We start from the raw sequence: 24,544 nt of genomic DNA, 5'->3' as shown, positions 1-24,544 counted from the left end.
ATCAAACATTTAAAATAATAAATTAAAATAATATGTAAAATAAATCAATAAAATCTATGAAAAAAATAAATAATTTATGCAAGTTCTAAAAGTATAGTAACATAACAGTAGAAAAATGTATAGATTGCCGCGAAATTGGAAGCAGGGTGGATGAAGAATGAAGATATGAACTATGAACGAAATTGGAAGGTGAATTGATAATGATGAAGAATGAAGAATAATGGGACCCGCCTACCATACCACTGTGGTATGGTACCACGCTTTTTGTCTTCTTTTAAAACCACCGTTCGATGATTGAGAGAAAATCTAACGGCTAAAAAAAATGTAAAGGAAAAGTAGAGCAACCGGTTGCTCCCGATTGCTCCAAGGCACTGTGGCTGGCTTTATTAATCAATTAATAAAGATCCAGATATTGATTAAAGTTCTTATTTCATTAGCTTTGACTGGCCATCATACAAAACCCTTCCAGCACCGATAAATTGCTGAAATAATTTACAGAGAAAAAATGTCGATAAAACCCTTCAATTTCCGATGGAATCGTAGTGGTATTCGGCCAAATTAGTTCGAAACGACGTCAGCTAATATGAAGGCAAACAAAAATTTTGTGGCCGGCAATTGCAGCACACGGTGGTTGGAGCTGAAACTTTAGGAATTAGGCACATCTGAGTTAAAAACTTTTGTTACTACAAAGATGTGTGTTTGATCTGGTGATGATGCATTCAATCGGACGCAGTAGGTAAGTCCTTACAACAAATCGATAATTTGTTCGAAAGATTTAAAATGGGTTATTAGCGTTCCGTATGTCTGGGGGTTACGTTTGTGTGTTAGAAAGAGAGAAGGGAAGAATGGTAAGAAAGAGTAAATGTTTGTCCAGAAATGTTCTGAGCAATTGATTCAAGAAACGGGAGGCTTAGTTATTTGTTGGAGAAGAAAATGAAGAGTAATCCTGAATTTAGGTTTCAATAAACCGTGCAGGTAAACATTTATTTCTGACCGTAAAATGGCTAATTCATATGGTGAAACATGAACTGCATGTATAGAAAGCTTGATTAATTGTATTCTCTTCCGGCGACGAATTTTATAGTAAAGATATTGGAGTTACAAATTTCAATTTAGTTATAACACTGGACTACACCTGTTATAAACACGAATTGATTTTTTACAAATATTATGAGGTGCATTCATGAAATTTTTGCACAAGCCCTGCATTCATTAAAAAACAAGGGTCAAATTGGGAAAAAACAGCAGATCGTATACCATGTATACAATTAAATATCCTTGAAATGTTCATTGTTCATGAGTAACTGTTCATGAAGGTTTAAAATTTTAGGCGGTACCATTAGTGTATGTTATAATGGATTGTATTTGTACACTCTTATATTGTTACGTAAATGTTGACATGTAGAGTGTAATTTAATTTGTTAAAATCAAAGGAGGTGAGAGTGGTAAATTAAACTCATCATGTAACTGCTTTATAGGAACATAGGGAGGATCCCATCGCAAGCGATCATTGGTATTGAAAACGTGCACAGTAACATGGAGAAAAAGGTGATTTGTTACTAAGAAAAGTTTAGTTTTGATTAAGTAACTTGTTTTATCTGTTTTGCACTAATATAAAATTTTTTATATGTTTTGGTTGAATGAATTTGCAATGATTTTGTGGAAGAATTGTTGTAGGATTCGATGCGAGGGAAGAAGCATTGTAAACCAAGTAAAAGGTTGCCGACCGTGACAAGTTGTGACCGAGAGTGTGGTGACATTGTCAATCGAGAGTTGCCATTTTATAAAATATGTCTTGAAAGAGGACGGTATAGGGTTGGACCGTTTGTTACCCCAAGGCCGTTTGGTGTTCAAGAGGAGAGATTGATTAACTTCTGCATGGATGAAACTCTTAATGAAGGGTAAGATAAAATGAAATACATATTGTGTTGACTAGTTTTTTATAATAAGTTCAGTGGATGTATTAACATCAACTTCATAAATGATTGTATTTGTGTTCCAGCGAGATAGTTTTCCGAACAAACTTCAATGAGATTACTAGAAATGATATCATGTCTATGTCTCCCAGAAGTATAATCAATTTGAAGGTACAATCGTATCATCTGGTAATAGTTGTGATAATTTTGACGTTCATATTATATATAGGAAGTTTTGCCACTTGAAATATAGAGGCATATTGTATTGTTTTAATTGTTATGTAAAAAATGAAGTTCATCTGTGGTGTCCAAAAGTCTGAAACAATTATTTTGCAGGTGGTGTCCGCTGTAGCTGAAATGTTATCCGTCCAAGGGACCATAAAAGTTGGAGAAAGAAAATTTAGCCTTTTTATGCCTGCTTATAACACTGTAAGAAAAATTTTTGACAATATGACGTTGATAATTTTTGTGCAAAATAACTTAAAATATAATTTGGTATGTGCAGTAGCAGAGTGTATTTGTTTAAATGCAAATGTTTGTATTGAAATTGTCCTTTTGCATTTTAGTCAGAAGTAGAGAGGAAACTTGGTTTTGTTAAATATGTTGTATGGTCAGTGTATGTACTAGATACAAGTTTCGGTTGCCATGTGATGACATAAACAACCATCAAATTAAACTATTGCAGGAACATGTTGGTGGCGAGTTTAGAGACATAAGTCTTGCCGTTGGAAGGTTTATACGCGCTGATTTGTTTGCAAATATTAGTTATTGTGAAAAAGTGAGTGAAAGCATATACAAGTTTATATACATATTTTGTTTAAATAAACATTGGTCATGAAGTTTTTTTCTGTTTTAAAATATTTCACCATACATGCATAATGCCTTGTAGATTTTTGTCCCTGTGTACTGTGGACATGCACGCTGGTACATGTTGGTTTTAGTAACTTCTGAAAAGAGAGTAGAGATTTGGGACCCGCTTCCAAGTGCAATGTCTATGGATTATAACATTGCACTATGTAAACGCGTGGTAAGTGTTCTTTGTTAAGTAGATCATCAAATGACTTTTAAGTCTATTTTAAAGACAACAAGAGTGCACTGAAATGTTTTGTTTAATGTGTTTAGTGGCCGAGGTTGCATCGTTGTGGTTTTCTTTAAATTAATTTGCCTATTTACTGTTATTTTACAGCTAACGTCAATAGACACGACGCTCGACCATGGCGGCTCTAATGTTGATTGTAATAGTATAAAGTTGCGAGATTTTCCGATTGAATTTTGTAGCCGAGAGCCTACCATCCGGAATGAATATGATTGTGCATTGTATATAATGCTCATGATGGATAGGCATAATATGTTGTCAAGCCTTAATAGTTTGTGCCAGGTTCGGTTATTTAATGTTACACATGACAAGACATGTATGTAATTACTGACACTAATTTTTCATTTGCCATTCAAACTCGGCCATAGCTTTCTAATAAGGCTGTGTATACATTGTGTTGGTCTGCAGTTCCATTCGGATGCTGAAAGGGTACGAATTGTTATCAAACTTATCACATGCAGTTTTAACTTCCTGAAGGATAATATCGCATCTAGTTCAGAGATTCATCAAAGGCGAATTGATGTTGCCGAACAATCATTCTGCAAAGCCATTGACAAAAGAAGATTACGGCAGCTTCGAAGGTCCAGACAAATGGGCCATGGTCCCCGGCATTAGTTGTGTTTGCTTTGAAGTTATGTTGGACAAAATGTGTATGTAATGTCCCATTTTTTAAGCAAATGGAAATATTGAATTGTTATTGGGACCCTTCTGTTCACTTTATCAGTTTGTTCTAAAATCCAACTTTCTTGTTGTGGTGGTGTTTAGGCACATGCATTACGTATTAACCCCCAATGTAGATAATGGCAATGAAAGCTTTCTGTATGATTTTACTAGTATGTATCGGTATGATATATATTAATATCCTTAGAGGCTTCCATTTCAACCAAATAATCAAGCTTGCATGAGTAGGGATTGTTGGATATATATGGAAGCACGCTTGTGTGCACAACCATTGTTACCTTTTATAACTCTGTAACAAATGAGCTCCACAACCGTTTTATTGTATGAATTTATTTAACGAATCCGTACATGTAGATTAATGGAATTAATGTACATGTACTCCTGAAAAATTGCACGCTTAATTTGCAGGAACACGATTTCCTTTCATAAGAATTTTTTCATTATAAGTTTGCATCATGGAACAACTTGCGTATACTAACTGACATGCTATGTAAACGCAACACCTATGGTTGATTTTTCTTTTACTGAAAATACAGTCAACGTTTCCGAATGTCACCATAGTTGGTTGGGGCACATGAGGAGGTAGCGATGGAGTCGAACCGTCCAGTTGAGGTGCTTGTGTTTAGCGTAGGAATGCTTGTGTCACTGTCTGTAGTGGTGGGAATGTGCTCTAACCACGAATCCGATAAGGGCCCCAATGGAACACCGCGATGTGTATTTGGATATGGCATGGACATTTTGGTGGCTCTGCTGTGAGGGTGCTGGCTTGGCACGTGTGATGAGAGTGTTCTGTCAAGGCCATGTTGCCTTAAGACATTTGCTCGAGAAAAAATGTCGTTGTACTGGCTACAAGAGTCCTCGAGCGGTTGGTTTTGTCGAGTATTATGCTTGCACTTTCTTACATTATGTCCTGGAACACCACATCTGCTGCATTTTCGTTGTTGCTGCTGTGCCAACTTTGGTCTCTTCAATGAACCCTTTGTTAGGACAATATCTGGATCTTGCACCACATTGTCAGTTCTTCGAACAGGCTGCGCAACCGATTTATCTTTCTGGCACATTGCTTCCAACCTCAATGTCAGGTTATGGATATCATTAATTGCCACGTTATATGCACCAATACTTGATGCCGCATATCTGAGCAAATTTCGGCATGACGAAAATATAAGACCTACTCGAGCCTCCTCTGTCATGTAATGAGAAATAGTTGAACATGTTTCGAGTGAACCGTGATCCATTATCTTTGCATCTTTGGTCCATCGAGACAATATCATCGACCCGGGGATTTCTGTTATATTTTCAGCCTTCAACACAACAAATGTGTGGGAGCACAGAATTCCAATTGTTTCAAAGAGCTTGCAGCAGCAACACACGGTGTTTGTTGGCTTTGTTATCACCACTTTAACCTCATTTCCAGAAACGCCAAAATGTCTTACAAAGTAAGTAGTTGACATGACGTCTCGGCCACCTATTACTGCCGTTAACAACCCTTCCTTCTCAAGTTCATCTCGTACCAGTCTGAACATCGCTCTGGTGTACGTCTCCGCTGCTTGCTGCTCGTACATCTTTAAGTGTGTTATTAGAACAGGACTTCCTTCACAACTATCAAAGTTATCCTTCCCCTCACCTTCCCGCTGTCGATCCATAAGTCTGTCCATCTGTTTCACAAAATCAATCAATCGCAACCTTCTATTTACATAATGATTAAGAAACGCATTCATTCCTTCAGACCTTTGCGTACTCCTCATACCACCAAAGAATTTTCCTCGCAAATAAGCCTCAGCCCACATATGCCTCTCATCGTACATCTTCCGAACCCACTCAAAGTGTCCAACTTGATGCTTTTCGACCATTAATTTCCATTTCGTCTCAAACTCCTCTTCGCTATATGCATTAAGCATGCACCGACGAAAATCCTTGGTAAATTCTGTGCTGGTAACATTCGTTTGAGCATTTCGAGCTAAATGCCAGCAACAAAGCCTGTGTGATGCTTGCGGAAAAGCCTTTGTTATTGCATTTCGCATTGCTTTGTCACCATCTGTTATTACTGCCTTTGGTTGCTTATTATTCATAGCTGTCAAAAATGTCTCTAACAACCACGTGTATGTGTGCTCTGTCTCATCCGACAACAATGCAAATCCGAATACTATTGATCTTCGATGGTGGTTAATCCCCAATATTACCACAAAAGGTTTCCGATAAGCATTCGTCTTATATGTCGCATCAAACGCTATAACATCACCAAACAATGCATAATCTGCACAACTTCCGCCATCACACCAAAACAAGTCCCCAAGGCGATTTGAACTCGTCACTGTGATATCATAAAAGAATGAAGGATCAGAGCTTTTCTTACCTTCTAGATAGGATAAGCAAGTTTCTGCATCTGATTCTTTCAATTGTCGCCTTCTGTTTGAAGCGAGCTTGTTTTGAACATCAACCCTGTTGTAACCAACTCTGTTGTAACCCCCCGATCTGTCTACCATGAACTCGTGTATTTGCGATGGCGTAACTCCTACCCTCTGCAATGACGCAGCCATAACCAAGTCTGGGTCCGTTACTGTTCTGTGGGACCTTATGTGGTGCACAAGCTGTGGCGGGGTCAAGTTGTGGTTATGCACAGCATGAAAATAATTACATGACCATCGCTTTGTTTCCGAATTCAATATAATACGGAATTGTGCCTGGCAACCACTCCGTGTAAGTGGCCTTGGTTCTCTTTGTCTGCTTCTTTTCTGAAGGTATTTTGCAGCCCTGAATCCCTCTCTGCTACACACCCATGTTCGCCCTGTGATATTGCCATTAACATTTCTTCGGATATTGTCTCTCCGAACCCCAAATCCTGCTTTTCTTGCATATTGTCGATAACATGTCTCAGCTTGTTCTTCACTCCCGAATTCCCTGCCTAACATAGTTGGCATGGCAAGCCCATCATTTTCGTCCCTCTCCGTGCATTGTTGCCGATCAGTCTGGTTCTGGTTGGTTCCCATCTCATTGTTGATGGCCGCTTGTAGTTCAATGCTTCCAGAATCATCGTTGTGGGCTTCCCCTTCGTCGTTTGAGGACACATTCCACCATCCATCAATGTCGGCTTCTGTTATTACAGGATATTCCAAATCATCTCTATCTTCCTGTTCTTCATTTGAATTTTTCATTTTCCTGTATTTGCGTTCAAAATTTCGCAGAGGATTGCTTTTCTTTGTCAACAATATTGCTGTGAACCTGGTCATACAATCTGCAGTGTTGCTTCTTGGGCCTCTCCCACAGGCTACAGGGTGTTATACGAAGGTTCGTTGAATTTGCCATTTTTGCTGTGCACGCCTTCTTATTACTATTTTCCCGCCATTTCACCTATGAAGATGCTGAACTAAGTAACTTTTTTTTATGATTCTAACTCTCTTTCCAGCCAGCTTGGCTCAGCCCATTCCGTAATTTCCGTTAGATGTTCTTTGCTAACTACACTTCAGTTTGCGGCAGGCCATTTTGACAGTTTGTTGTATTTTTTAATACCACTGCCCTCACAATCGTTACTCTAATTATATCTCCTGGGCATGGAGATTACAAGGCAAATCTTATGTTATTATAATTTGTACGTTACACCTATGGAAATTTTATTCCTCATAAATATCGGACGCATTATCGTATTGTGTTAATGTCGGCAAGTGGGAATTTATTCCCCGACTGTCCTACAAAAATACACTGCATGTACTTCTTAATTGTGGTGTGCTTTAAAATATCGTTATTCAGATCCTAGCTTTTTATCACATTTTCCAAATCTAACTTATTAAATATTATAGTTATGCACTTGTAGGTTATTATATTCCCAATATTTAAACGGTTTTGTATATCGTGATCGTGAACGTTGAAGTTTCAATAACATGTATTTGATAAATTAAGTTAATTTCTCATTTAGTGTTGGTATTGTACGGACAATTTATCATGTTGTGGTCATAAGCAAAGAAATTAATATTTTATTTCACCGTTTTGCATTGTCTTCAAATGGATTTATTTAGTTTACCATATCTTTTTTAACCTCGCAACTGTTAAAGCTTACTTTATTTGGACCTTAATATTTTCCTAATTCAGTAGTAACATTTAAATGTCCCGCATGTCTTCATCGTTCATGGGATGAAAGAATTACATACTTGCCCAAATAAATTGTTCAACCGTCTTTTATTACTGCTACAAATAACTCATAGTACGCATTGTGTGGAGTTACAATTGTTATTTGGAATACTTTACTATTACAATTATTGGTAATGTTTTCACTTTCTATATTTACCGGACAATTACTATCATTATTACTAAGAATTTTTAAATCTTTAACAAACGACAGTTTACCGTATTGCTTATTATGATTCATGAATTAACAAAGTAATTAACAACTTAGTGAATTTGGATTATTACATTATTGTAGTATTAACAATAATCTATTACCATCTTTGATCATATCCACCATTACAATATCACAATAATTGTAATTCAGTTATTATTAATATTTAAAAAAACTTAAATATTCCCGGATATTTTAACGTTGACATATTTAGTACATTCAATTATTTATGAATATGTACACTTAACGAATACATTTTTTTGCCCCATTATAAACTTGCCTCATAATCCATAGAGTATGAATTCGGCCCCATAATTTAAAATTCTCAAAATAAATATTTTGTTTAAGTATAAAATATTTATTTTAATATTTTATATATATAATTATAATTTTATTATAATCAAAAATATTTTTTAAATATATATATTGTTATTAGTAATAACAAGAATAATAAGTATTATAAATTGTAACTAATAATAATAAAAATAATAATAACTTAATAATAAGTTTAAATAATGATTATGTAAGTAATAGTAAATGTATTGCTAATGCTACCTTCGACTTTAAATACTCGTTATCGGATTTGAAGAGACCAATGAATGACAGTTTTTGTCAAAATTTTAAGCTTGACCCAATAAAACTATTTTAGCATTTAAATAATTGAAGCAAGAAAAATGTGTGTAAATCCTCGAAGGTGTAACAACTTACCAAAAAGCACTTTAAAATGCCCGTTTTATAATGAGATGCCTTCGAAACCATTATTTATCAAAGTAACAAAAAATCCTGAAAGTACTTGAAATTTTTCGGGAATAGATATTTATGAAATCAACCTACATAAATATATACTCAGTGTTTATTCCATTTTATTATAATCAAAAAAATGTTAATTATCATTAACTTCTATTATTAATCATTAATAAACTTTTAATAAATCTTTGTATTAATATTTTTTAATAGATTATTTAATTATAATATTTTTTATTATCGTTATTAATAATAACAATAATATATTAAAAAACTATTCTTGTGGCTATTATATTTTGTCATTTAACAATATTTATATTTAATTATTAAATGGAGGAAATTTTGATATTATATAAAATTATGGGGGCGAATTCATACTATTTGGTTTTAATAAAATAAAATTTAAAATAAGGGGTTAAACAAATTTATAACATTTCAAAATATATAATATTCATGAATAAAATATAAATAATATAGAGCATAGGGAGGTAGATGAAATTTTACAGGGTTACCGTAACTGACAGTCAACGTATGTTAGGCGGACCCTATTAAATATACTTTAAAATTACGAAATGTTGTTCCGAACGCGCCCCATCAATGGTTAGTATCCCAATTGGCTCCGTTAATGTGTTACCTTCCCCATTTTGACCACTTTTTAATACTTTAAATCCCTTCGATATTGCCGAAGAATTCATTGAACCGGATTGAATTATTGCACCGTTATTTCTCTTAATCCGTTGTAGCCATTGCATTCCCCATAACTCATATCAAATCGCATGCTCATATGTGTCCACACGGTGGAACCGTACTTAATGGTTTTGTTTCAAAATTTAACTCCAACATTAACTACTTCCTCCTGTTTTGGCCGAACCTAATAAATGAGGTCTGTCCACATTTCGGCATCTCTCTATCGCTGCCTCTCAATTGTGAGAGCTGAAAAACCTAGGCCCGGAGCTGCTTCAAACGCGTTTGGCCTCTGTAGGTGATCGGGGCGTAGTCGCCGGTGCCGACAAAATTTCATGGTCAGTATTTTTTCTTCTAGGACCCGATTGCATTATTTGTTTATATTCCATAAATTTTAATTTTTTTGGATTATGATGTACTCTTGCGGAGTAAATCAGTCACCTTACTTTTTTTAACCAGTTAGACATTATGTATGTGGATCACATTTCACTTTGTTAATTTTTTTTTAGCTTTACTCCCTTCGATATAAGATTATTATGTATGATGTGTTGTTGCTGTATAAACTTGACTTCCCCTGTTGGAAACACCTGTTGACCGAATTCGTAGTTTTGTTCTTCATTCGTGGTCCATTATGGTCAAACTATATGACCATTTGATTTTTTTCGTGTATCAAACGCCATTATTAGTCTGTTGGTTGCTGGATTTGATAGGTTGGTCATCGGCTATTATAAAGAAAGCGCGCAACCTTATTGATTCCGGAGGGCAGAGTATGAAATCAGTGGCCCTTAAGCTTGTCCATGATAGGATCAGTTCTTTGCCGGATTCAGTCCTTTGCAAGATTTTGTCGTTTCTACCAACAGATAATGCCGTCGCTACTAGCATTTTATCTTCAAGATGGAGGCATGTATGGACTTCACTTCATACTCTGCTGTTCGATGCGACAGTATGCATCAGGCAGGGTGATTTCACTGATGCTACCATGGAAATGTTTGAGATGTTTGTTATTTCCGTTTTTCTTCGAACCGCACCCTCTAATGTACAAAAGTTTACTCTCCATTCCTATAGAGTTAGTGGGTCCGGCAGGTTGAAAGAATGGGTTTCTTCAGCTGTCATGCGTGATGTTCGTGAGCTGGAGCTGAACCTTGAAAATCAACAGCGGCTGGAGTTACCCGAGAGTATTTACAGCTGCAGATCGCTGCAGGTCCTGAAACTAGATTCTGATTTTGACATCGCCGTTCCTGGTTCTGGAATATGTTTTCCAAATGTTAAGTTCCTACGTGTGTCACTACAATATCCTGAAAATCAATTGACCGAGAAGCTGTTCGCCAGTTGCCCTTCGATTGAAGAAATGTGGCTTAAAGTTTATTTAAAGTATGATGGCCCAGCAACAAACTTCATAATTTCATCGTCTACGCTGAAGAGGTTTTATTGGACCGTACTAGTTGACGACTATAACTTTGCTTTCAATAATTGTGAACACAAATGTATTATTATGGCTCCACTTATTCAAATACTCCATGTAGTTGATGACTTGATGGTATCGTATGAGGTGCATGACCTCCAATTTCTCCAGACGGTGAATGTGGGAATTTTTTTCCCGGATTGGTCAGTACTAAATCCTTGGGAAGCTGTGCAGCTTGTCAATGCTGTTCTTAACTGCAAGAATTTGACATTATCATCTGGCGTCATACTGGTACGGTACTAACATTTTTTAGTTGTGGTTGTCCCATGCAATCTTAGTAATCTCACTGTTTATTTCCATGCTCATCACATGCGCATCCGTTTTCTTGTCTACTGTTAGGGGAAACAAATTTGTCGCATCCCCTTTTTTTGCGATTGAAAATTTGTCCCTTTTGATATGATCAATATTTATGGTTTTGTTTTTAATTTTCGTAGGCACTTGAACGTGCAAACCTTAGTGTCTTACCCTCGGTTCCTCAGCTGACCCATTTTGAAGTCCACATTGGCGAAACTGGATGGAGAGCTCTTCCTTTAATCCTGACCTCAGCTCCACTGTTGGAACAATTTGTGTTAGTTAAGGTCAGACCAGTGCCTCAATAATCTGTTTTATTTCTTATCCCAATTTCTGGACAGTTATATTATTAATGTAATCTCTGAACAGGAATGTTGGGTTGATGCCCGCGACCCCAAATTTGGGTGGATGGAAAATGGATGCGTGCCCCAGTGTTTAGCTCAACATGTCAAAGAAATTGAAATTCAAGGAGTTGAGGATGTAGAAGATGATGTGAAACTGCTCGAGTTCTTCATGAAGCACTGTTTGGTTTTGCAAACGATGATAATTAGGTGTAAGCGCACGGTGACGAATAAAAAAGTTAATCACCTCCTCCGAACAGTATCACAATTACATCGAGGGTCTGCGAGATGCGATATTTTCATTGTTTGAACGGTATTGTTTGTTATTTATGTGGTGGAAGTTACTCAACTGAAAATGCAACTTTTGCTTGTCGCTTGTTTGTTGAAGAAACCCACAAACTATGTTCTTGGTAGATGATATTTTTGTCATTTTGGATGGACCATATATGGCTCCATGTAGTTGTTTTGTGTTCCGCTCTTACACTTGAACATTTTAATTATTTTATGTGTCGCAACTTTTGTGTATTACGTGCAACGTGATGGAATATTTTAATTTTCGGAATAGTTGTAAATATTGGCCAGTATCACCCACGACGTCCCTGTACGAATGTGGTTTTGTTGATCATCCTTAGTGTATTCAAACACTGGCTATTTAATAGTTATTTGCGTAACACTCATGTGTCCCCTTATTGTGAAGGAAACCCTCACTGCCAGGAAATTAATAGAACATTTACAAATTACTACTCGGAATAGGCCAACATTTCTTAAATATCCAAAAGAACATACAGGGTATTGCCATTGGATTTTTTACATTGGACATCGTTTTAGACATAACCCCGATGTTGCAAAAGTTGTGAAACAAACGACAGTGATCAAATTCTTAATGTTCATTACAACCACATCATAATTAATATAGTCGCTACGGGATAACCATAAAGACAAAGCTTCATTTTCATGAAGCACATTTACATCCCTTGTGTCACCCGTGTATCACGGTCGTTCCGGGCACTGGATGCTCTGGCGGCGGTGGGTCAATATCCTCGAAAGATATTTGCTTGTGTCCCCCCTACGGCATAACAAGAAAGTCATGGTAACATTAAAAGCGTACCAACATATTGACAATGAAACATATAGTAAATGCTACAAATGATAAATAAATAATTTTCTTAAGTCAGCGAAACCAATATTTTCGTGCAGATTAAAACACTTACCACAAAATTTTTGGTGAACGGGCCTACCAAAGCTGTTGGTTGTACCAGCTTGCACGTACGCTTTCCATGTCCATCGGCCTTGCAAACCCTGCACCTATACTTACGCTTAGAGCGCTGTACTGTCGTGTCTGCTTCTGGTAGTTCTGCCGCTGTTTTTCCTTCCTCGTGGACGACAGTCGGCTTGTTGGCCACAATACTCGGATTAGGGGAGGCAAACAACGGCCCTTGAACGTTTCGTTCCGGGCACCCAAATGCCGGCTGTTCACCAAACATAACTGCAACATGGAGAATGAATTGGTCTTTGCGCATACATACTTGTAGTATCTTATGCAACACCTCGTCTGAGTTCACATTGATTGCCCGACCGGCCCACGGGAGTACAGCTTTGGGTTGGAAATTGTGGACGACAGGAGAATCTTTCTGCTGTAACACCAAGGCCGCAATGTTGCAAAGTCGGAGTATACTATAACTCGCCGGCCTTACTGTTTTGATGACCATAGCTGAACCCATGTATTCAAGGACAAACGTGAAAGGAGGAGGATTTGGTTCTGTAGCAGCTGCCATTGTTTAAGGACTATGCAGTTTTTTTTTTTTTTTTTTTGCAATGAATGAAGTGACTATACTGGTGGGGCTCCGATGATATCTAAATTACAGAGAACTTGCTGTATAAACACGTTCCAACAGTATAACTGTAGGCCTCAATAATTATCTTCATCCCACACCATACCAGATTTAAACCCTGCAACATCAATCACCTCATTCACATAGTTGGAGACAGTTCAGACTTTGGATATAGGGTTCAGCATATCCCGCTATACGGACGGCATCATATCGCATTGAAATTGCATTAAATGTGTTATGGATATATCTTAACGAACACGTTTTATTCACCCGAGTAAGACTATATATCAGACATCACTTCATAATCATCATAGTAGAGCAAATCTTCCAAGCATTAAATGTAATAAAGTTTCTTGCGGGAGAAAATTGATGGCCCATCACCCATGCGTGCCAGCAACATATACGAGTGAAATCACTGAATCTATGCCCTTATTCACGGGAGGGCAATTTAGTCATTACCCGCTTTCGGTAACTTGGCCTCCCTTGACTTCAAACAATTGAAACAATGATTAATTCAAATTCAAAATCATGGAAAGTAACCGTTAGTTTTACCGTTGCCCGAAATAGGTGTATCACATGCCTTACTGCATTTCCTATATAAACAGCCTATAAGGAGCAAGCCACGAAAAACATAAGGAATTCTCACTGTCAAAGCTAACAATACATGGCACATCGAGGAAGTAACAATGACAAGAACAACTATAACTACAATCGTAGGAGCGGCAGCAGCTGGATTCACCTAAGAAACCGTTATTGCGACTGTCCCCAACAACGTCGCGCAGTCATTCGGATATCAGAGTCTTCAAACAATCCACAAAGGTTGTTATTTTGCTGCGATGCATGCAAGTATTTTGAATGGTGGATTCCGGATGCCACGGAATGGCGTAGTATTCGTGAGTATGTTGAAGAGCGGACAAGAACTTACCGCGTTGGGTCATTGCATTTAGCAGCTTTATTCCTTGTGATCATCGTAGGCAATCTTATTGCCAGAGCAATGGTTGTAGTCTACTTATGGTGGGCGACGAGGAGCGGTTAAAGTCCTGCGTACTCGTCATTAGGCATTAAAGTCTGCATATGTTGCAGGCCATGCAATAGAGGACTTCGTTTCTAATTTCGTGGAGTTAGGTTTTATAAAGTCCGATTTGTCACTTTATTTGTTATAAACTGATATTAACATCGGTGATCAAATTAAAGATCATGTCATCAATCATCGTTATTATATTATTAGTATACATTTTGTGTCCGGCACGTTGTGTTCGTTGATCAACAGGAATGCATCAATATTATTAAAATAACGCGCGCGACCAGGCATTTGGGGAATAATATATGGGATGATTTCGTTTGTAACTATAAGGTACAGCACGTGTGACACGTGCTTCTATCAAATTTAAATCGTGCCAACGTGTACAAGATTCCGGAGGCAAAAGAAAATGATAACTTTAAGCGAAATAAACAAAATGCCTATTCCTGTGGGAACAACTGACCACAATAATATGTAGATGGTACCCTTTATCAATGGTCGGAAACACCTGCGGTTAACAGAATTTTCCCGAGATCATTGTTAAATTTGGGCCGTCTGTATTTACTGCTACGATAAATGGCAGCATCTAGAACGAGATTAAACATAAACCTACTGCATATGACGGTGAATTGCTCGAGCGATGGCAAAAATAACAGATGCTTCATTAACTCTCATTTGGAAAGTGAAATCACTTAATAAACCATCCCAAGTAAGAAGGATGTCAATCAATGAGGATGTAAATAGCAGCTGACACGATCGAGAATGAAGATTAACAAAAAGTTGGAAGTTCATTATGGTCGGACAGTTGTTGTACCTCCTGCGATGAAGTTAACATATGAATTAGCATTAAGAATGGTTAATGAGGCAGTTTCCGGCGCAGAAAATCCCAAGTTAGAAAAATGTAGAAATATATATAGCAAAACGAAGGTATGCACCAAAATAATGAGGTGAAAATCAAGGTTAATACAGGTTGAAACCTCAACTTTGAATAAGGGCCACGGTGACAAAGGTCATGAATACAAGTAACCGGAGATGATATTGACGGACTGTTACTACAGATGCAAACACAACCTGTTAAAACTACAGATGGACAGAACCTTCGGGTAAGCCGATATCACACTGCAACATGGAGATCGAATCACGACGGATGGTTACGCCTTAGGCTTAGCGTTTGCAGAGCCTTGGGGAACTCGCCCCCCCCCCCTCGAACTCCATTGTTATCGCGATTGTTTAAATGTGTTAAGTCCACCTAAAGCATTTTAAATGGCCCTTCCAGGGAAACTTGAGAGTATAGCCGTGATGATTTCGGATTGTGTCCTTTTAATATTTGCTGAGGGAAATGACAATTGACAAGTCCAGGCACCTCTAGAATCTGTGGATGAGATGTCTCTTCCTTCCTACTAAACCAGGTTATGTGCCTCGAGGAGTTGATGTAAATGCAGGTCTTGAGAGTATTATTTAACTATTAAATTCAAAAGAAGATTAAAGGTCGTGAACAATAAAAAGTTTGCTTGACGTATAGATTAAAAGATAGTAAAGCTATATGCAATTTATTTGAAAGCTCATACAGTTCATAAACGCAACAGAATTACCATATTCGAAAACAAGAATCAATGTCTTAAAAACAATATTAGAAGGAGATGGATAACAACATTTTGAGAACATAATCCGCCGAGGGGGATTATTAATTTTCAAAATAAAACTAATTTGATGGTATAGATTATTCCCAGCCGGAATTGTAAACGTTGTTCCCGAAAAGGACAATATGTTGTCAGGAACGTGCAAAGGTACAATAGTGTCCTATTATATTGAATGTTGCCAGGCTATAGAGTTGGTGGATAATCAAAAAGGGAGGTAAGGGGAGCCTCACAGCTTGAATCAATCAAAATTTAAATCAAAGTGACCCCCTTTTGGCATGTCAATTGTCATACACTGACAACTGAGGTACATGGAGAATGGGAGAATGGGACTTTTTATTGAAAGGTTGTGCATGCTCGTCTCAATGGAGTGAAAAAGGGGCTTTAGTTGTCAGGAATGACATCGATTACATAAAAAGGCCTACAGAAGGGTAAATTATGATTTATTACAATTGAAAAGACAACGCACTTAATTAAATTTTTTATTAACAAATGCCAAAATAAATTTAATATTAAAAAACACGTTAGGTCCTTACGGGCAATTAATCATCATCCATTATGATTGCCCCATTAATCCGTTGGTTATTAGTTTTGTTAAACAAATTAGTATGGCAAATAAACTCTACCAACAATGTGATTATAATTGGCATGGCTTGAATTTGGTTTTGATGTTAAGCAGAATATATAAAATTATTTCAATAAATCCGAAATATTTAGATTGCAACGTAGTACTAAAAATAACTTATAATTAAAATTGCCATTGGTTATTATGAACATTTATATTAATTAATTGTTAAAGCATGATTTGAAATAAAACGAATAACATATTACCAATACTTAAAAGAACATGTGATCTAAAAAATAATTTTAATAACGTTATTAACAAAATAAAAATTTATTAAAAAATTTTGTTTTGATATTAAATTCTTCATAAATCATGATTTTCAAAAATTATCATCTTCAAATTGTGATAATAAATAATAATAAAATGTTTATATATTAAGTCATTGTAAATTAGTAATACTAGAGAAAAATTTACATAGTTAAATCCATTAACGCATCATAAGGAGATAATATTATAGTATCAATAAAATACAATAGTTTTATATAAAAAATAACCATAAAATTTGATTTTTTTTGGATGCCTAAACAAATGCCAAAATAGGGGTGGGAGGACACGTAAACCGTGGTCTTAAAAATACCGAACCGAACGGCAGTGTAAATTTAATTGGGGTTTCGGTTAATAATTACAAAACCCGATTTTTAAAAAAAATTTCCATAAATAGTGATACAATACAATGTCTTTTTTTTTACATTTTAAGAGTTATGACTATCTATCTAATAAAAGAATGATAAACTTATTGGTCCAAAAATGTTTTAAATAAATGAGGCCAAATGGCCTTAATAAGTTAAAATTGTAATTGCGGCCAGAACCGAAAAACCTTCGCAAACCCAACCGACTTTTTGCAATTCCGTTTAGGGTCGGATTATTTATATTTCGGATCTTATAATGTTGTTTAAAAATAAAATTGCAAATGTAAGCGTTTGGTCTTAATTTGGATCCAAAACGAACATCATTGAATCAAGCCGTGCCGACCGGTATCATTTATTTAAGTAAAATTCTATTACATTCATGATTAATTCGTTTAAGCTGGAGCTTAACATTTTACCTTATTTTTTTGAAAATTTCGCGCCAACTCGCTGTTTGTTCTACTTTTTTTGGTTAAAGCGCGCAATTACGATGAACAGGGCAGGACAGGAAGTTTCGACAATTAGATTTCCCAACTCCTTCAGGAGTGATCTTAGCGAAAGGATAAAGGGCACAATACAGACACATCGTAAAGGAGGACTCGTAACAAACAATTGTCCATACGGTGGCCACTGAAATATCACATAATGGAAGGAGGTAATATGCTTACTTATTGCTTTTAAGTTATGTGCCTTTACGATTATGAAGAAAGCAATGAATCTTAGGTAAGAGTAGTCATGCATTGGACAGAAAATAAATTTGTCATGAAAACGCATTGTAAAACAAATTTGTTGCTGGTGTTGCGATAACACCAATTGAATGCTAGGTTGCAATCATACTATAAGACCAATAGACAACAACTTTCATTTAACCAGATTGTTTCGCTATTTCATAGGTAACATTGTTGTTTAATAATAGTTCAAATTTATAATTTTGTTGCTTAATCCATAACCATAATTAAATAACGTTATATAATATTTTTATTGTCGGTCATGATCAATGAGATATACGTAATTGTCTGATCTTCTAACTTTTATATTAAATGAAAGCAATATTTTATGCAAATAAAACATATGAAAGGAGAAGGCTTACACATTACAGAAATGGAGGAGGACAAACAATCTGGTGTTGTAGATAGGAAAAGGCAAACGAGACAGAAAAATGGAGGTTCCACCAAGCAGACTATCAATAAAACATCTCCGGAATATATTCGTACCCGCAGCTGTGGAAGTAGACTGAGAGGTAACTCCGCTAATGATACTGACCGACCGGAGCAATTGTTAAAAGCTAAATGTAGAAGGATCAGGAGAAAGATTGCGAGAGAGCTCTTTCCTTCCAACAGTCATAGTAACGAACAATGCAACAGACATTCACGAACAAGAATGGGGTGTAAAACACAGATGCCAACAGGGAGGTGCTCGGATGATGATGAAGAAAGTCAGGAAGAAAATAATGATGAGGAATACCAAATAGAAGGGTACTCATCGGAAAATGACAAGGGCTATATGTATAGATTGACAGATGACGAAACACCTTGCCATGTGGGAGAATGGTTCAAATTTGAAGACCCTCCAAGGCATAAGATGATATTGTATCATGGACAGAGATTTAGAGATGTCAGTCACTTTAGAAAGGCAATTGAAGTGTTTGCAATCCGTGACGGGTTTAAGTTGTGCATAATGGAAAATCGGGGCCATGCCGTTTCCTATGAGTGTTCCGATCTGCGCTGCGACTGGAAAATCAAAGCAGGGCGGGTTGTTAATGGAAGGACATTTATTGTAAAAGAGTTTGTAGCACAGCATAAATGCACTCGCCGTCACCAACAATTCCAGGATAGACCGAAGTGGATATCAGCAATTTATCTTCATAGATGGAAATTGCAACCAAACCTCAGAACAGTTGACATAAGGGATGAGATCGAAGCAACGTATGGGGTAGTATGCCATGAAGCGAAATTGTTGTGTGCAGCAAAAAGAGCCAAACATATTCTGGGCATGGACCATGAAGATGGTTATGCTATATTGAACCAGTTCAAAGACGAAATGGAGAGAATAAATAGCCGCAACATCGTACTCCTGGAGACTAAAAGGCATGAATATGGAGAGGTAGAAAGATTCAAGAGGATGTTTGTATGCTGGGAACGGACGTCTTATGCGTTCAAGAATCATTGTCGACGTTTACTGGCGGTTGATGGATGGAAAATTAATAACCCATACAACAGTGTGATGCTAGTGGCAGCTGCACTTGATGGGAACAATGGTATATTACCTATTGCATTCTGTGAAGTTCAGGTGGAAGACTTGGATTCGTGGGTGTTTTTTATAAAAAATATAAACAATGCTTTGCGTTTGGAGCATGGTGAAGGTCTATGCATTATGGGTGACGGAGATAATGGGATTGATTATGCTGTTGAAGAATTCCTTCCTAAAGCTGTGTACAGACAGTGCTGCCTAAAGATTTTCACACAAATGGTGAAAAGATTCCCTACAGCGCCGGTGGAACACTTCTTTTGGTCGGCTTGCCGCAGTACAAGTGCAACATCTTTCAATAAATATATGGATTTGATACATAATGAAAGTGAAGAATGCCATGATTGGTTGTTACAAACTGATTGGTCAAGCTGGGCTTTGTTTACAATTCCAAAATGGGTGAAATGTACATGTGTAACCCTATCCATTACTGACAAACTTCGCAATTACTTACATCTATATTTGGAGATGAGCATTGCTAGCAGATTTGTAGCAATTGCACGCTTAACAGCAGAATTGTTTGAACGAAGAAGAATGGAAGTGTGGAACTGGTACAGGGAGAAAGTAACGCCAACGGTTCGGGAAGTAATTAAGGACCGTACCATTGATGGTCAGCGTTTCGTGCTTGTTGAGGAAAATGGCCCCAGGCTGAAATTAACTGATACCAGATCATTACTTTTTGACCTCAACATGGAAGCACAGTCATGCAGTTGTGGGTTGTGGCAGATATCGGGAATTCCATGCGCGCATGCATGTAAGGGAATTCAATTGATCATGGGAAATGTTGAGGAGTATGTGGATAATATGATGTCTGTCCAGAACTTTTGTTCAATGTATGCTCCCGGGATGATGCCATTTCCTGAAAAACATGCTTGGAAGTGGGGCACATGTAATAAACTACTTCCGCCGATGATCGAAAGTGTGAATACTCTTTCAATGAAGGGCAGTAATGAGAGTGCATCCAGCAGAGCTCGTCAATGCATTGAAAATTACTCTGACGCTGCCACAAATAATCCAAAGGTGCATATGGTCCTTTAAGTTTAACTGTTATAGTGCACACTATATGTTTGCAATTGTAATATTGCGGGAATTTTTTAACTACGGTCTTCTTACTTGTTGCAGTGGACGCATCCAAATACTCTGACTCACTTTGCTGAAGAAAAGGATAGCCTTCGGATTAAATCCACGTCCACCGATGGTAGTCTAAGTAAGTTTTATATTGTTCGGCTAAGCAAACAAGTATCGCATTTGTTAGTTTTCCCGTGGATATGTAACTAAATTATTTTTTCGGAAAAACTACATAACAAATACTTATTCCTGTGTGGCTTACTGTGCAGGCATGTGATCACAAAATCGATCGCTTACATTAAATCGACATCAGTCCTTTGCAGCTCCACTCTCTATGTTTCATTATAATGTTTTGTTATCTATGTATTTCATTATAATGTTTTGATATATAATTCCAAATACAAACAAAGTTAATGGCCTTTCGGCTATTTTGCCATGGGGATGATTGTGATTCTATCCTCGCCAGACTATCTCTTAAGCAAACTAATGATATCTACCACCATGGTTATCTATTTCACTCGTAATGCACTATTTATTAACCACCTAAATTCTGCAGAAACATGCCTGTGAACTGAATGGTTCATCTTCGAAGTTTGTTGTTGTGTATGTCTGAACAAAACGGAATTATTACCATGTCTAAAGCAATCCATTGCTGTGAATGAGGTCATTTATTACCTAACTACATGAAAATTTTCTTAATTTCCTCCTATCGCCTTTTAATACCACATTTTACGCATATCTTTTAACACATTCATTTAGTAATTTAACTAATATTCTGCATTATACAAGATTCACCTTCAAATATTGTGCTAAATTAAATTCTATTACCCGATTCTAGTAACAAGTCTGCCAGGTCCAAATTAAAATGAGTTGAAATCATGTTAACTCAAGCTACGAGTTTTCTGAAATTGCATTTATCATTACCACAACGGTGGACATCAAAGGGACATCTACATAATATTCATAAATCCATTACCCTTTGTCTATGAGATTGACTACTACTACTATTAAGCACTTCCCCATTACTGACACTTCTACGAACATTAACCTATGATTCAATGTTTTTATTCTTAAACCGAGCCCAATGTCAATGTGCATCTTAAACTGCAATTAAAATAATAAATTATTAATTCAACATGCAAGGAAAATTGCTATTTAGATTTTCGATTCTATCACTTCCGATAGCCCATGATACCCGCACCTAATTTTTTTAATGTCGGCATCAATGGACTGTTTTTCAATCTCCTCAATGGATAACACCGTCATTTGTGGTAGGACCTCCTCAGCTTGCAAACCTGTACATTATGAAGGCGTCGTTAAATGGACCGGAAACATGTGATAACTCCAAATACTCTTATCAATCATTCGCAATTCTATTATTTTCTACTATCTTTTTCCATTAACTACTAAATTATGGATCAGTTGTATAGTCTTCTACAAAGTGATCCAGCCACTCAAATAATTAAGAAATTTTTTTCCCTATACAAGATGCACCTTCAAATTGGTAGCGCCTGCACTCCGATTTAACAAAGCTCACTCACAGGACACAACCTTTGACATCTCTGAGCATTACAATTGGAGGACTTGTCTACACGAACAGAAATATCTTTCAAAACGTGGGATAGTAACTTATTTATAACTTACTGCTTCACTGTCAATTTTTAGTTACAAAAAATTTTTGTGCCACCATGATTACATGCTTCAACGAAATCCAGATCTTAATAAACTCTGTTGCTGCATTAACTACTTCAATTCGTTCATTGGAATATCATGCCAAGTTTTCATATTCCCATTCCAGTGCACAACTACAAGTGATTTCATATATCTTCCATACTAGTGCTTTCAGTATTTTCAAGTGTCAATACATTTCACAATTAATATAATGGTTTTGTGCTCTAACATAATTGTGCTCAAACGTTATTCAAGTGTTCTTATTTGCCACCATTTCCTATTCTCATGTTGCAAGGCAAACAACATTGCTAATTAATGACAATCCAATTATAAAATCTAAATTGAAAATAAATCAGAATTACTTCACCCAAAATGTTGTCCTGATGTATAAATTTAGTGAACATGTTACCATATAAGCGATAAATATAACTTAACTGTTTTGTACCAGTCACAGCAGATCTCATCAAACAACTCAAGGTTTAGGATTGTACAGCAAGTGCATTGTTAAAGCATATTTCACCATAAACACTTTTATTTCCCTACCTTAATCAATGAAAATGGCTAAATTTTAAATTTAATATTACCAATTTTTGCCGTTGCTGATTTTGTTCTGTGCACTCCTCCCATGTCCGAACCAGTCAAATCAAACATGTTCATCCCGTAAGCCCATGCACATCACTTTCGGTTAAACTTCTCCTTAATTAATAGATCAAAGATTTTCAGTTTTTTTTTCATATCTATGAAATTAACCAAAACCATACCATTCCTCTGCCCATTTCACTTTCCACTCCATATCAATCTTCCACAACCTATTTTCTCCCACTGTACCACAATCTCATAAAACGACGACGAAATCCTATGCCATTTTTCATACATCTTCCGCATTTAATACATCAAATAATTCAATACGAACAAGTACTTCAGATTCCTAAACTTCGTACTAGCATCTTTTGTACCATTCGCAACCTTCTAGTTTCCAAATTAAAAACTCTACAATTTAGTGAAATACAGCCCCTTCAACACAAGGACATATCACAATTTACAAAACTTCTAATCCTAAACAGCCTCCCCATCTATATGTCCCCCGTTATAGTCCTTTAATTACCTGCATTCATGCACTATCGATTTTTTCCTTAAAAAAATTTTCAATACAAGTACCTGGGTACTCCAAGTTCTTAACATCTTAAATCACAACCACCAAATCTGTAGCCACATTACACAATCCATTTTTCTACATTTGGGCTTCCTTTCATGGTTGTTCCTGCACGGTTTATTGAAACCTAAATTCAGGATTACTCTTCATTTTCTTCTCCAACAAATAACTAAGCCTCCCGTTTCTTGAATCAATTGCTCAGAACATTTCTGGACAAACATTTACTCTTTCTTACCATTCTTCCCTTCTCTCTTTCTAACACACAAACGTAACCCCCAGACATACGGAACGCTAATAACCCATTTTAAATCTTTCGAACAAATTATCGATTTGTTGTAAGGACTTACCTACTGCGTCCGATTGAATGCATCATCACCAGATCAAACACACATCTTTGCAGTAACAAAAGTTTTTAACTCAGATGTGCCTAATTCCTAAAGTTTCAGCTCCAACCACCGTGTGCTGCAATTGCCGGCCACAAAATTTTTGTTTGCCTTCATATTAGCTGACGTCGTTTCGAACTAATTTGGCCGAATACCACTACGATTCCATCGGAAATTGAAGGGTTTTATCGACATTTTTTCTCTGTAAATTATTTCAGCAATTTATCGGTGCTGGAAGGGTTTTGTATGATGGCCAGTCAAAGCTAATGAAATAAGAACTTTAATCAATATCTGGATCTTTATTAATTGATTAATAAAGCCAGCCACAGTGCCTTGGAGCAACCGGGAGCAACCGGTTGCTCTACTTTTCCTTTACATTTTTTTTAGCCGTTAGATTTTCTCTCAATCATCGAACGGTGGTTTTAAAAGAAGACAAAAAGCGTGGTACCATACCACAGTGGTATGGTAGGCGGGTCCAGAATAATGATGGAAGTTCTTTTGTTTTTTCTAAAGGTGTCGGTTGAAGGAAAAGCAATAATGATGATGGAATTTTCGTAATTAAAATTAATAGTATTTTCGCAATTTTAATTAAATTAATTGATTTTTTTCCTCTTTTTATACCGGCTGCAGCCTAGTATAGCCTACTAATAGATCCGTCTGGTAATTATTACATTTTATGAAAACAAAAGACGCATCAGAATGATGAAAATCACTCTCTAAAATAATATTAAAA

General features: G+C 36.5%; 5 protein-coding genes and 1 long non-coding RNA gene across 12 annotated transcripts; 3 read left to right on the top strand and 3 right to left on the bottom strand.

Moving 5' to 3' along the window:
• LOC102618161 (uncharacterized) lies at window positions 1-3,896 on the top strand. Of its 7 annotated transcripts, none has more exons than XM_052440296.1 (9): window positions 6-975; window positions 1,479-1,548; window positions 1,678-1,901; window positions 2,003-2,105; window positions 2,253-2,345; window positions 2,602-2,694; window positions 2,806-2,943; window positions 3,103-3,294; window positions 3,421-3,891. In XM_052440296.1, the coding sequence occupies exons 2-9, from the start codon at window positions 1,537-1,539 to the stop codon at window positions 3,625-3,627; spliced, it is 1,062 nt and encodes a 353-aa protein (XP_052296256.1). In that variant the 5' UTR covers window positions 6-975; window positions 1,479-1,536; the 3' UTR covers window positions 3,628-3,891. The 7 variants fall into 7 exon arrangements, with proteins under 7 accessions (XP_052296260.1, XP_052296257.1, XP_052296256.1 ...); XM_052440299.1 differs by having other exon boundaries at window positions 6-736; window positions 3,103-3,328; window positions 3,421-3,577; XM_052440295.1 differs by having other exon boundaries at window positions 7-736; window positions 3,421-3,889.
• A 333-nt stretch (window positions 3,897-4,229) lies between these two features.
• Window positions 4,230-6,848, bottom strand: LOC107177828 (protein FAR1-RELATED SEQUENCE 5-like). The gene has a single exon (XM_015532308.1). The coding sequence runs from the start codon at window positions 6,846-6,848 to the stop codon at window positions 4,230-4,232; it is 2,619 nt and encodes an 872-aa protein (XP_015387794.1).
• A 2,774-nt stretch (window positions 6,849-9,622) lies between these two features.
• On the top strand, window positions 9,623-12,122 carry LOC102624628 (F-box/FBD/LRR-repeat protein At5g56420-like). The gene is made up of 4 exons (XM_025100458.2): window positions 9,623-9,792; window positions 10,165-11,147; window positions 11,351-11,494; window positions 11,577-12,122. Exons 2-4 carry the CDS (start codon window positions 10,224-10,226, stop codon window positions 11,856-11,858), a joined length of 1,350 nt encoding a protein of 449 aa, XP_024956226.1. The 5' UTR covers window positions 9,623-9,792; window positions 10,165-10,223; the 3' UTR covers window positions 11,859-12,122.
• A 134-nt stretch (window positions 12,123-12,256) lies between these two features.
• LOC112499021 (uncharacterized) lies at window positions 12,257-13,575 on the bottom strand. Its single transcript, XM_025101565.2, has 2 exons — window positions 12,760-13,575; window positions 12,257-12,614 (listed from the first exon to the last, which is right to left on the bottom strand). The coding sequence occupies exons 1-2, from the start codon at window positions 13,321-13,323 to the stop codon at window positions 12,528-12,530; spliced, it is 651 nt and encodes a 216-aa protein (XP_024957333.1). The 5' UTR covers window positions 13,324-13,575; the 3' UTR covers window positions 12,257-12,527.
• Window positions 13,576-18,401: 4,826 nt separating this feature from the next.
• On the top strand, window positions 18,402-21,162 carry LOC127901930 (uncharacterized). Its single transcript, XM_052440153.1, has 3 exons — window positions 18,402-20,556; window positions 20,659-20,743; window positions 20,874-21,162. Exons 1-3 carry the CDS (start codon window positions 18,670-18,672, stop codon window positions 20,879-20,881), a joined length of 1,980 nt encoding a protein of 659 aa, XP_052296113.1. The 5' UTR covers window positions 18,402-18,669; the 3' UTR covers window positions 20,882-21,162.
• Window positions 21,163-21,485: 323 nt separating this feature from the next.
• On the bottom strand, window positions 21,486-24,205 carry LOC112498836 (uncharacterized). The gene is made up of 2 exons (XR_003066253.2): window positions 22,860-24,205; window positions 21,486-21,899 (listed from the first exon to the last, which is right to left on the bottom strand). It is a non-coding gene; the product is annotated as an uncharacterized LOC112498836 (long non-coding RNA).
• Between the last annotated feature and the right edge of the window lie 339 nt (window positions 24,206-24,544).

The sequence above is a fragment of the Citrus sinensis genome, chromosome 4 (assembly GCF_022201045.2).
Source record: "Citrus sinensis cultivar Valencia sweet orange chromosome 4, DVS_A1.0, whole genome shotgun sequence".
Taxonomy (NCBI): Eukaryota; Viridiplantae; Streptophyta; class Magnoliopsida; order Sapindales; family Rutaceae; genus Citrus; species Citrus sinensis.
This window is presented reverse-complemented; position numbering and strand designations above follow the sequence as displayed.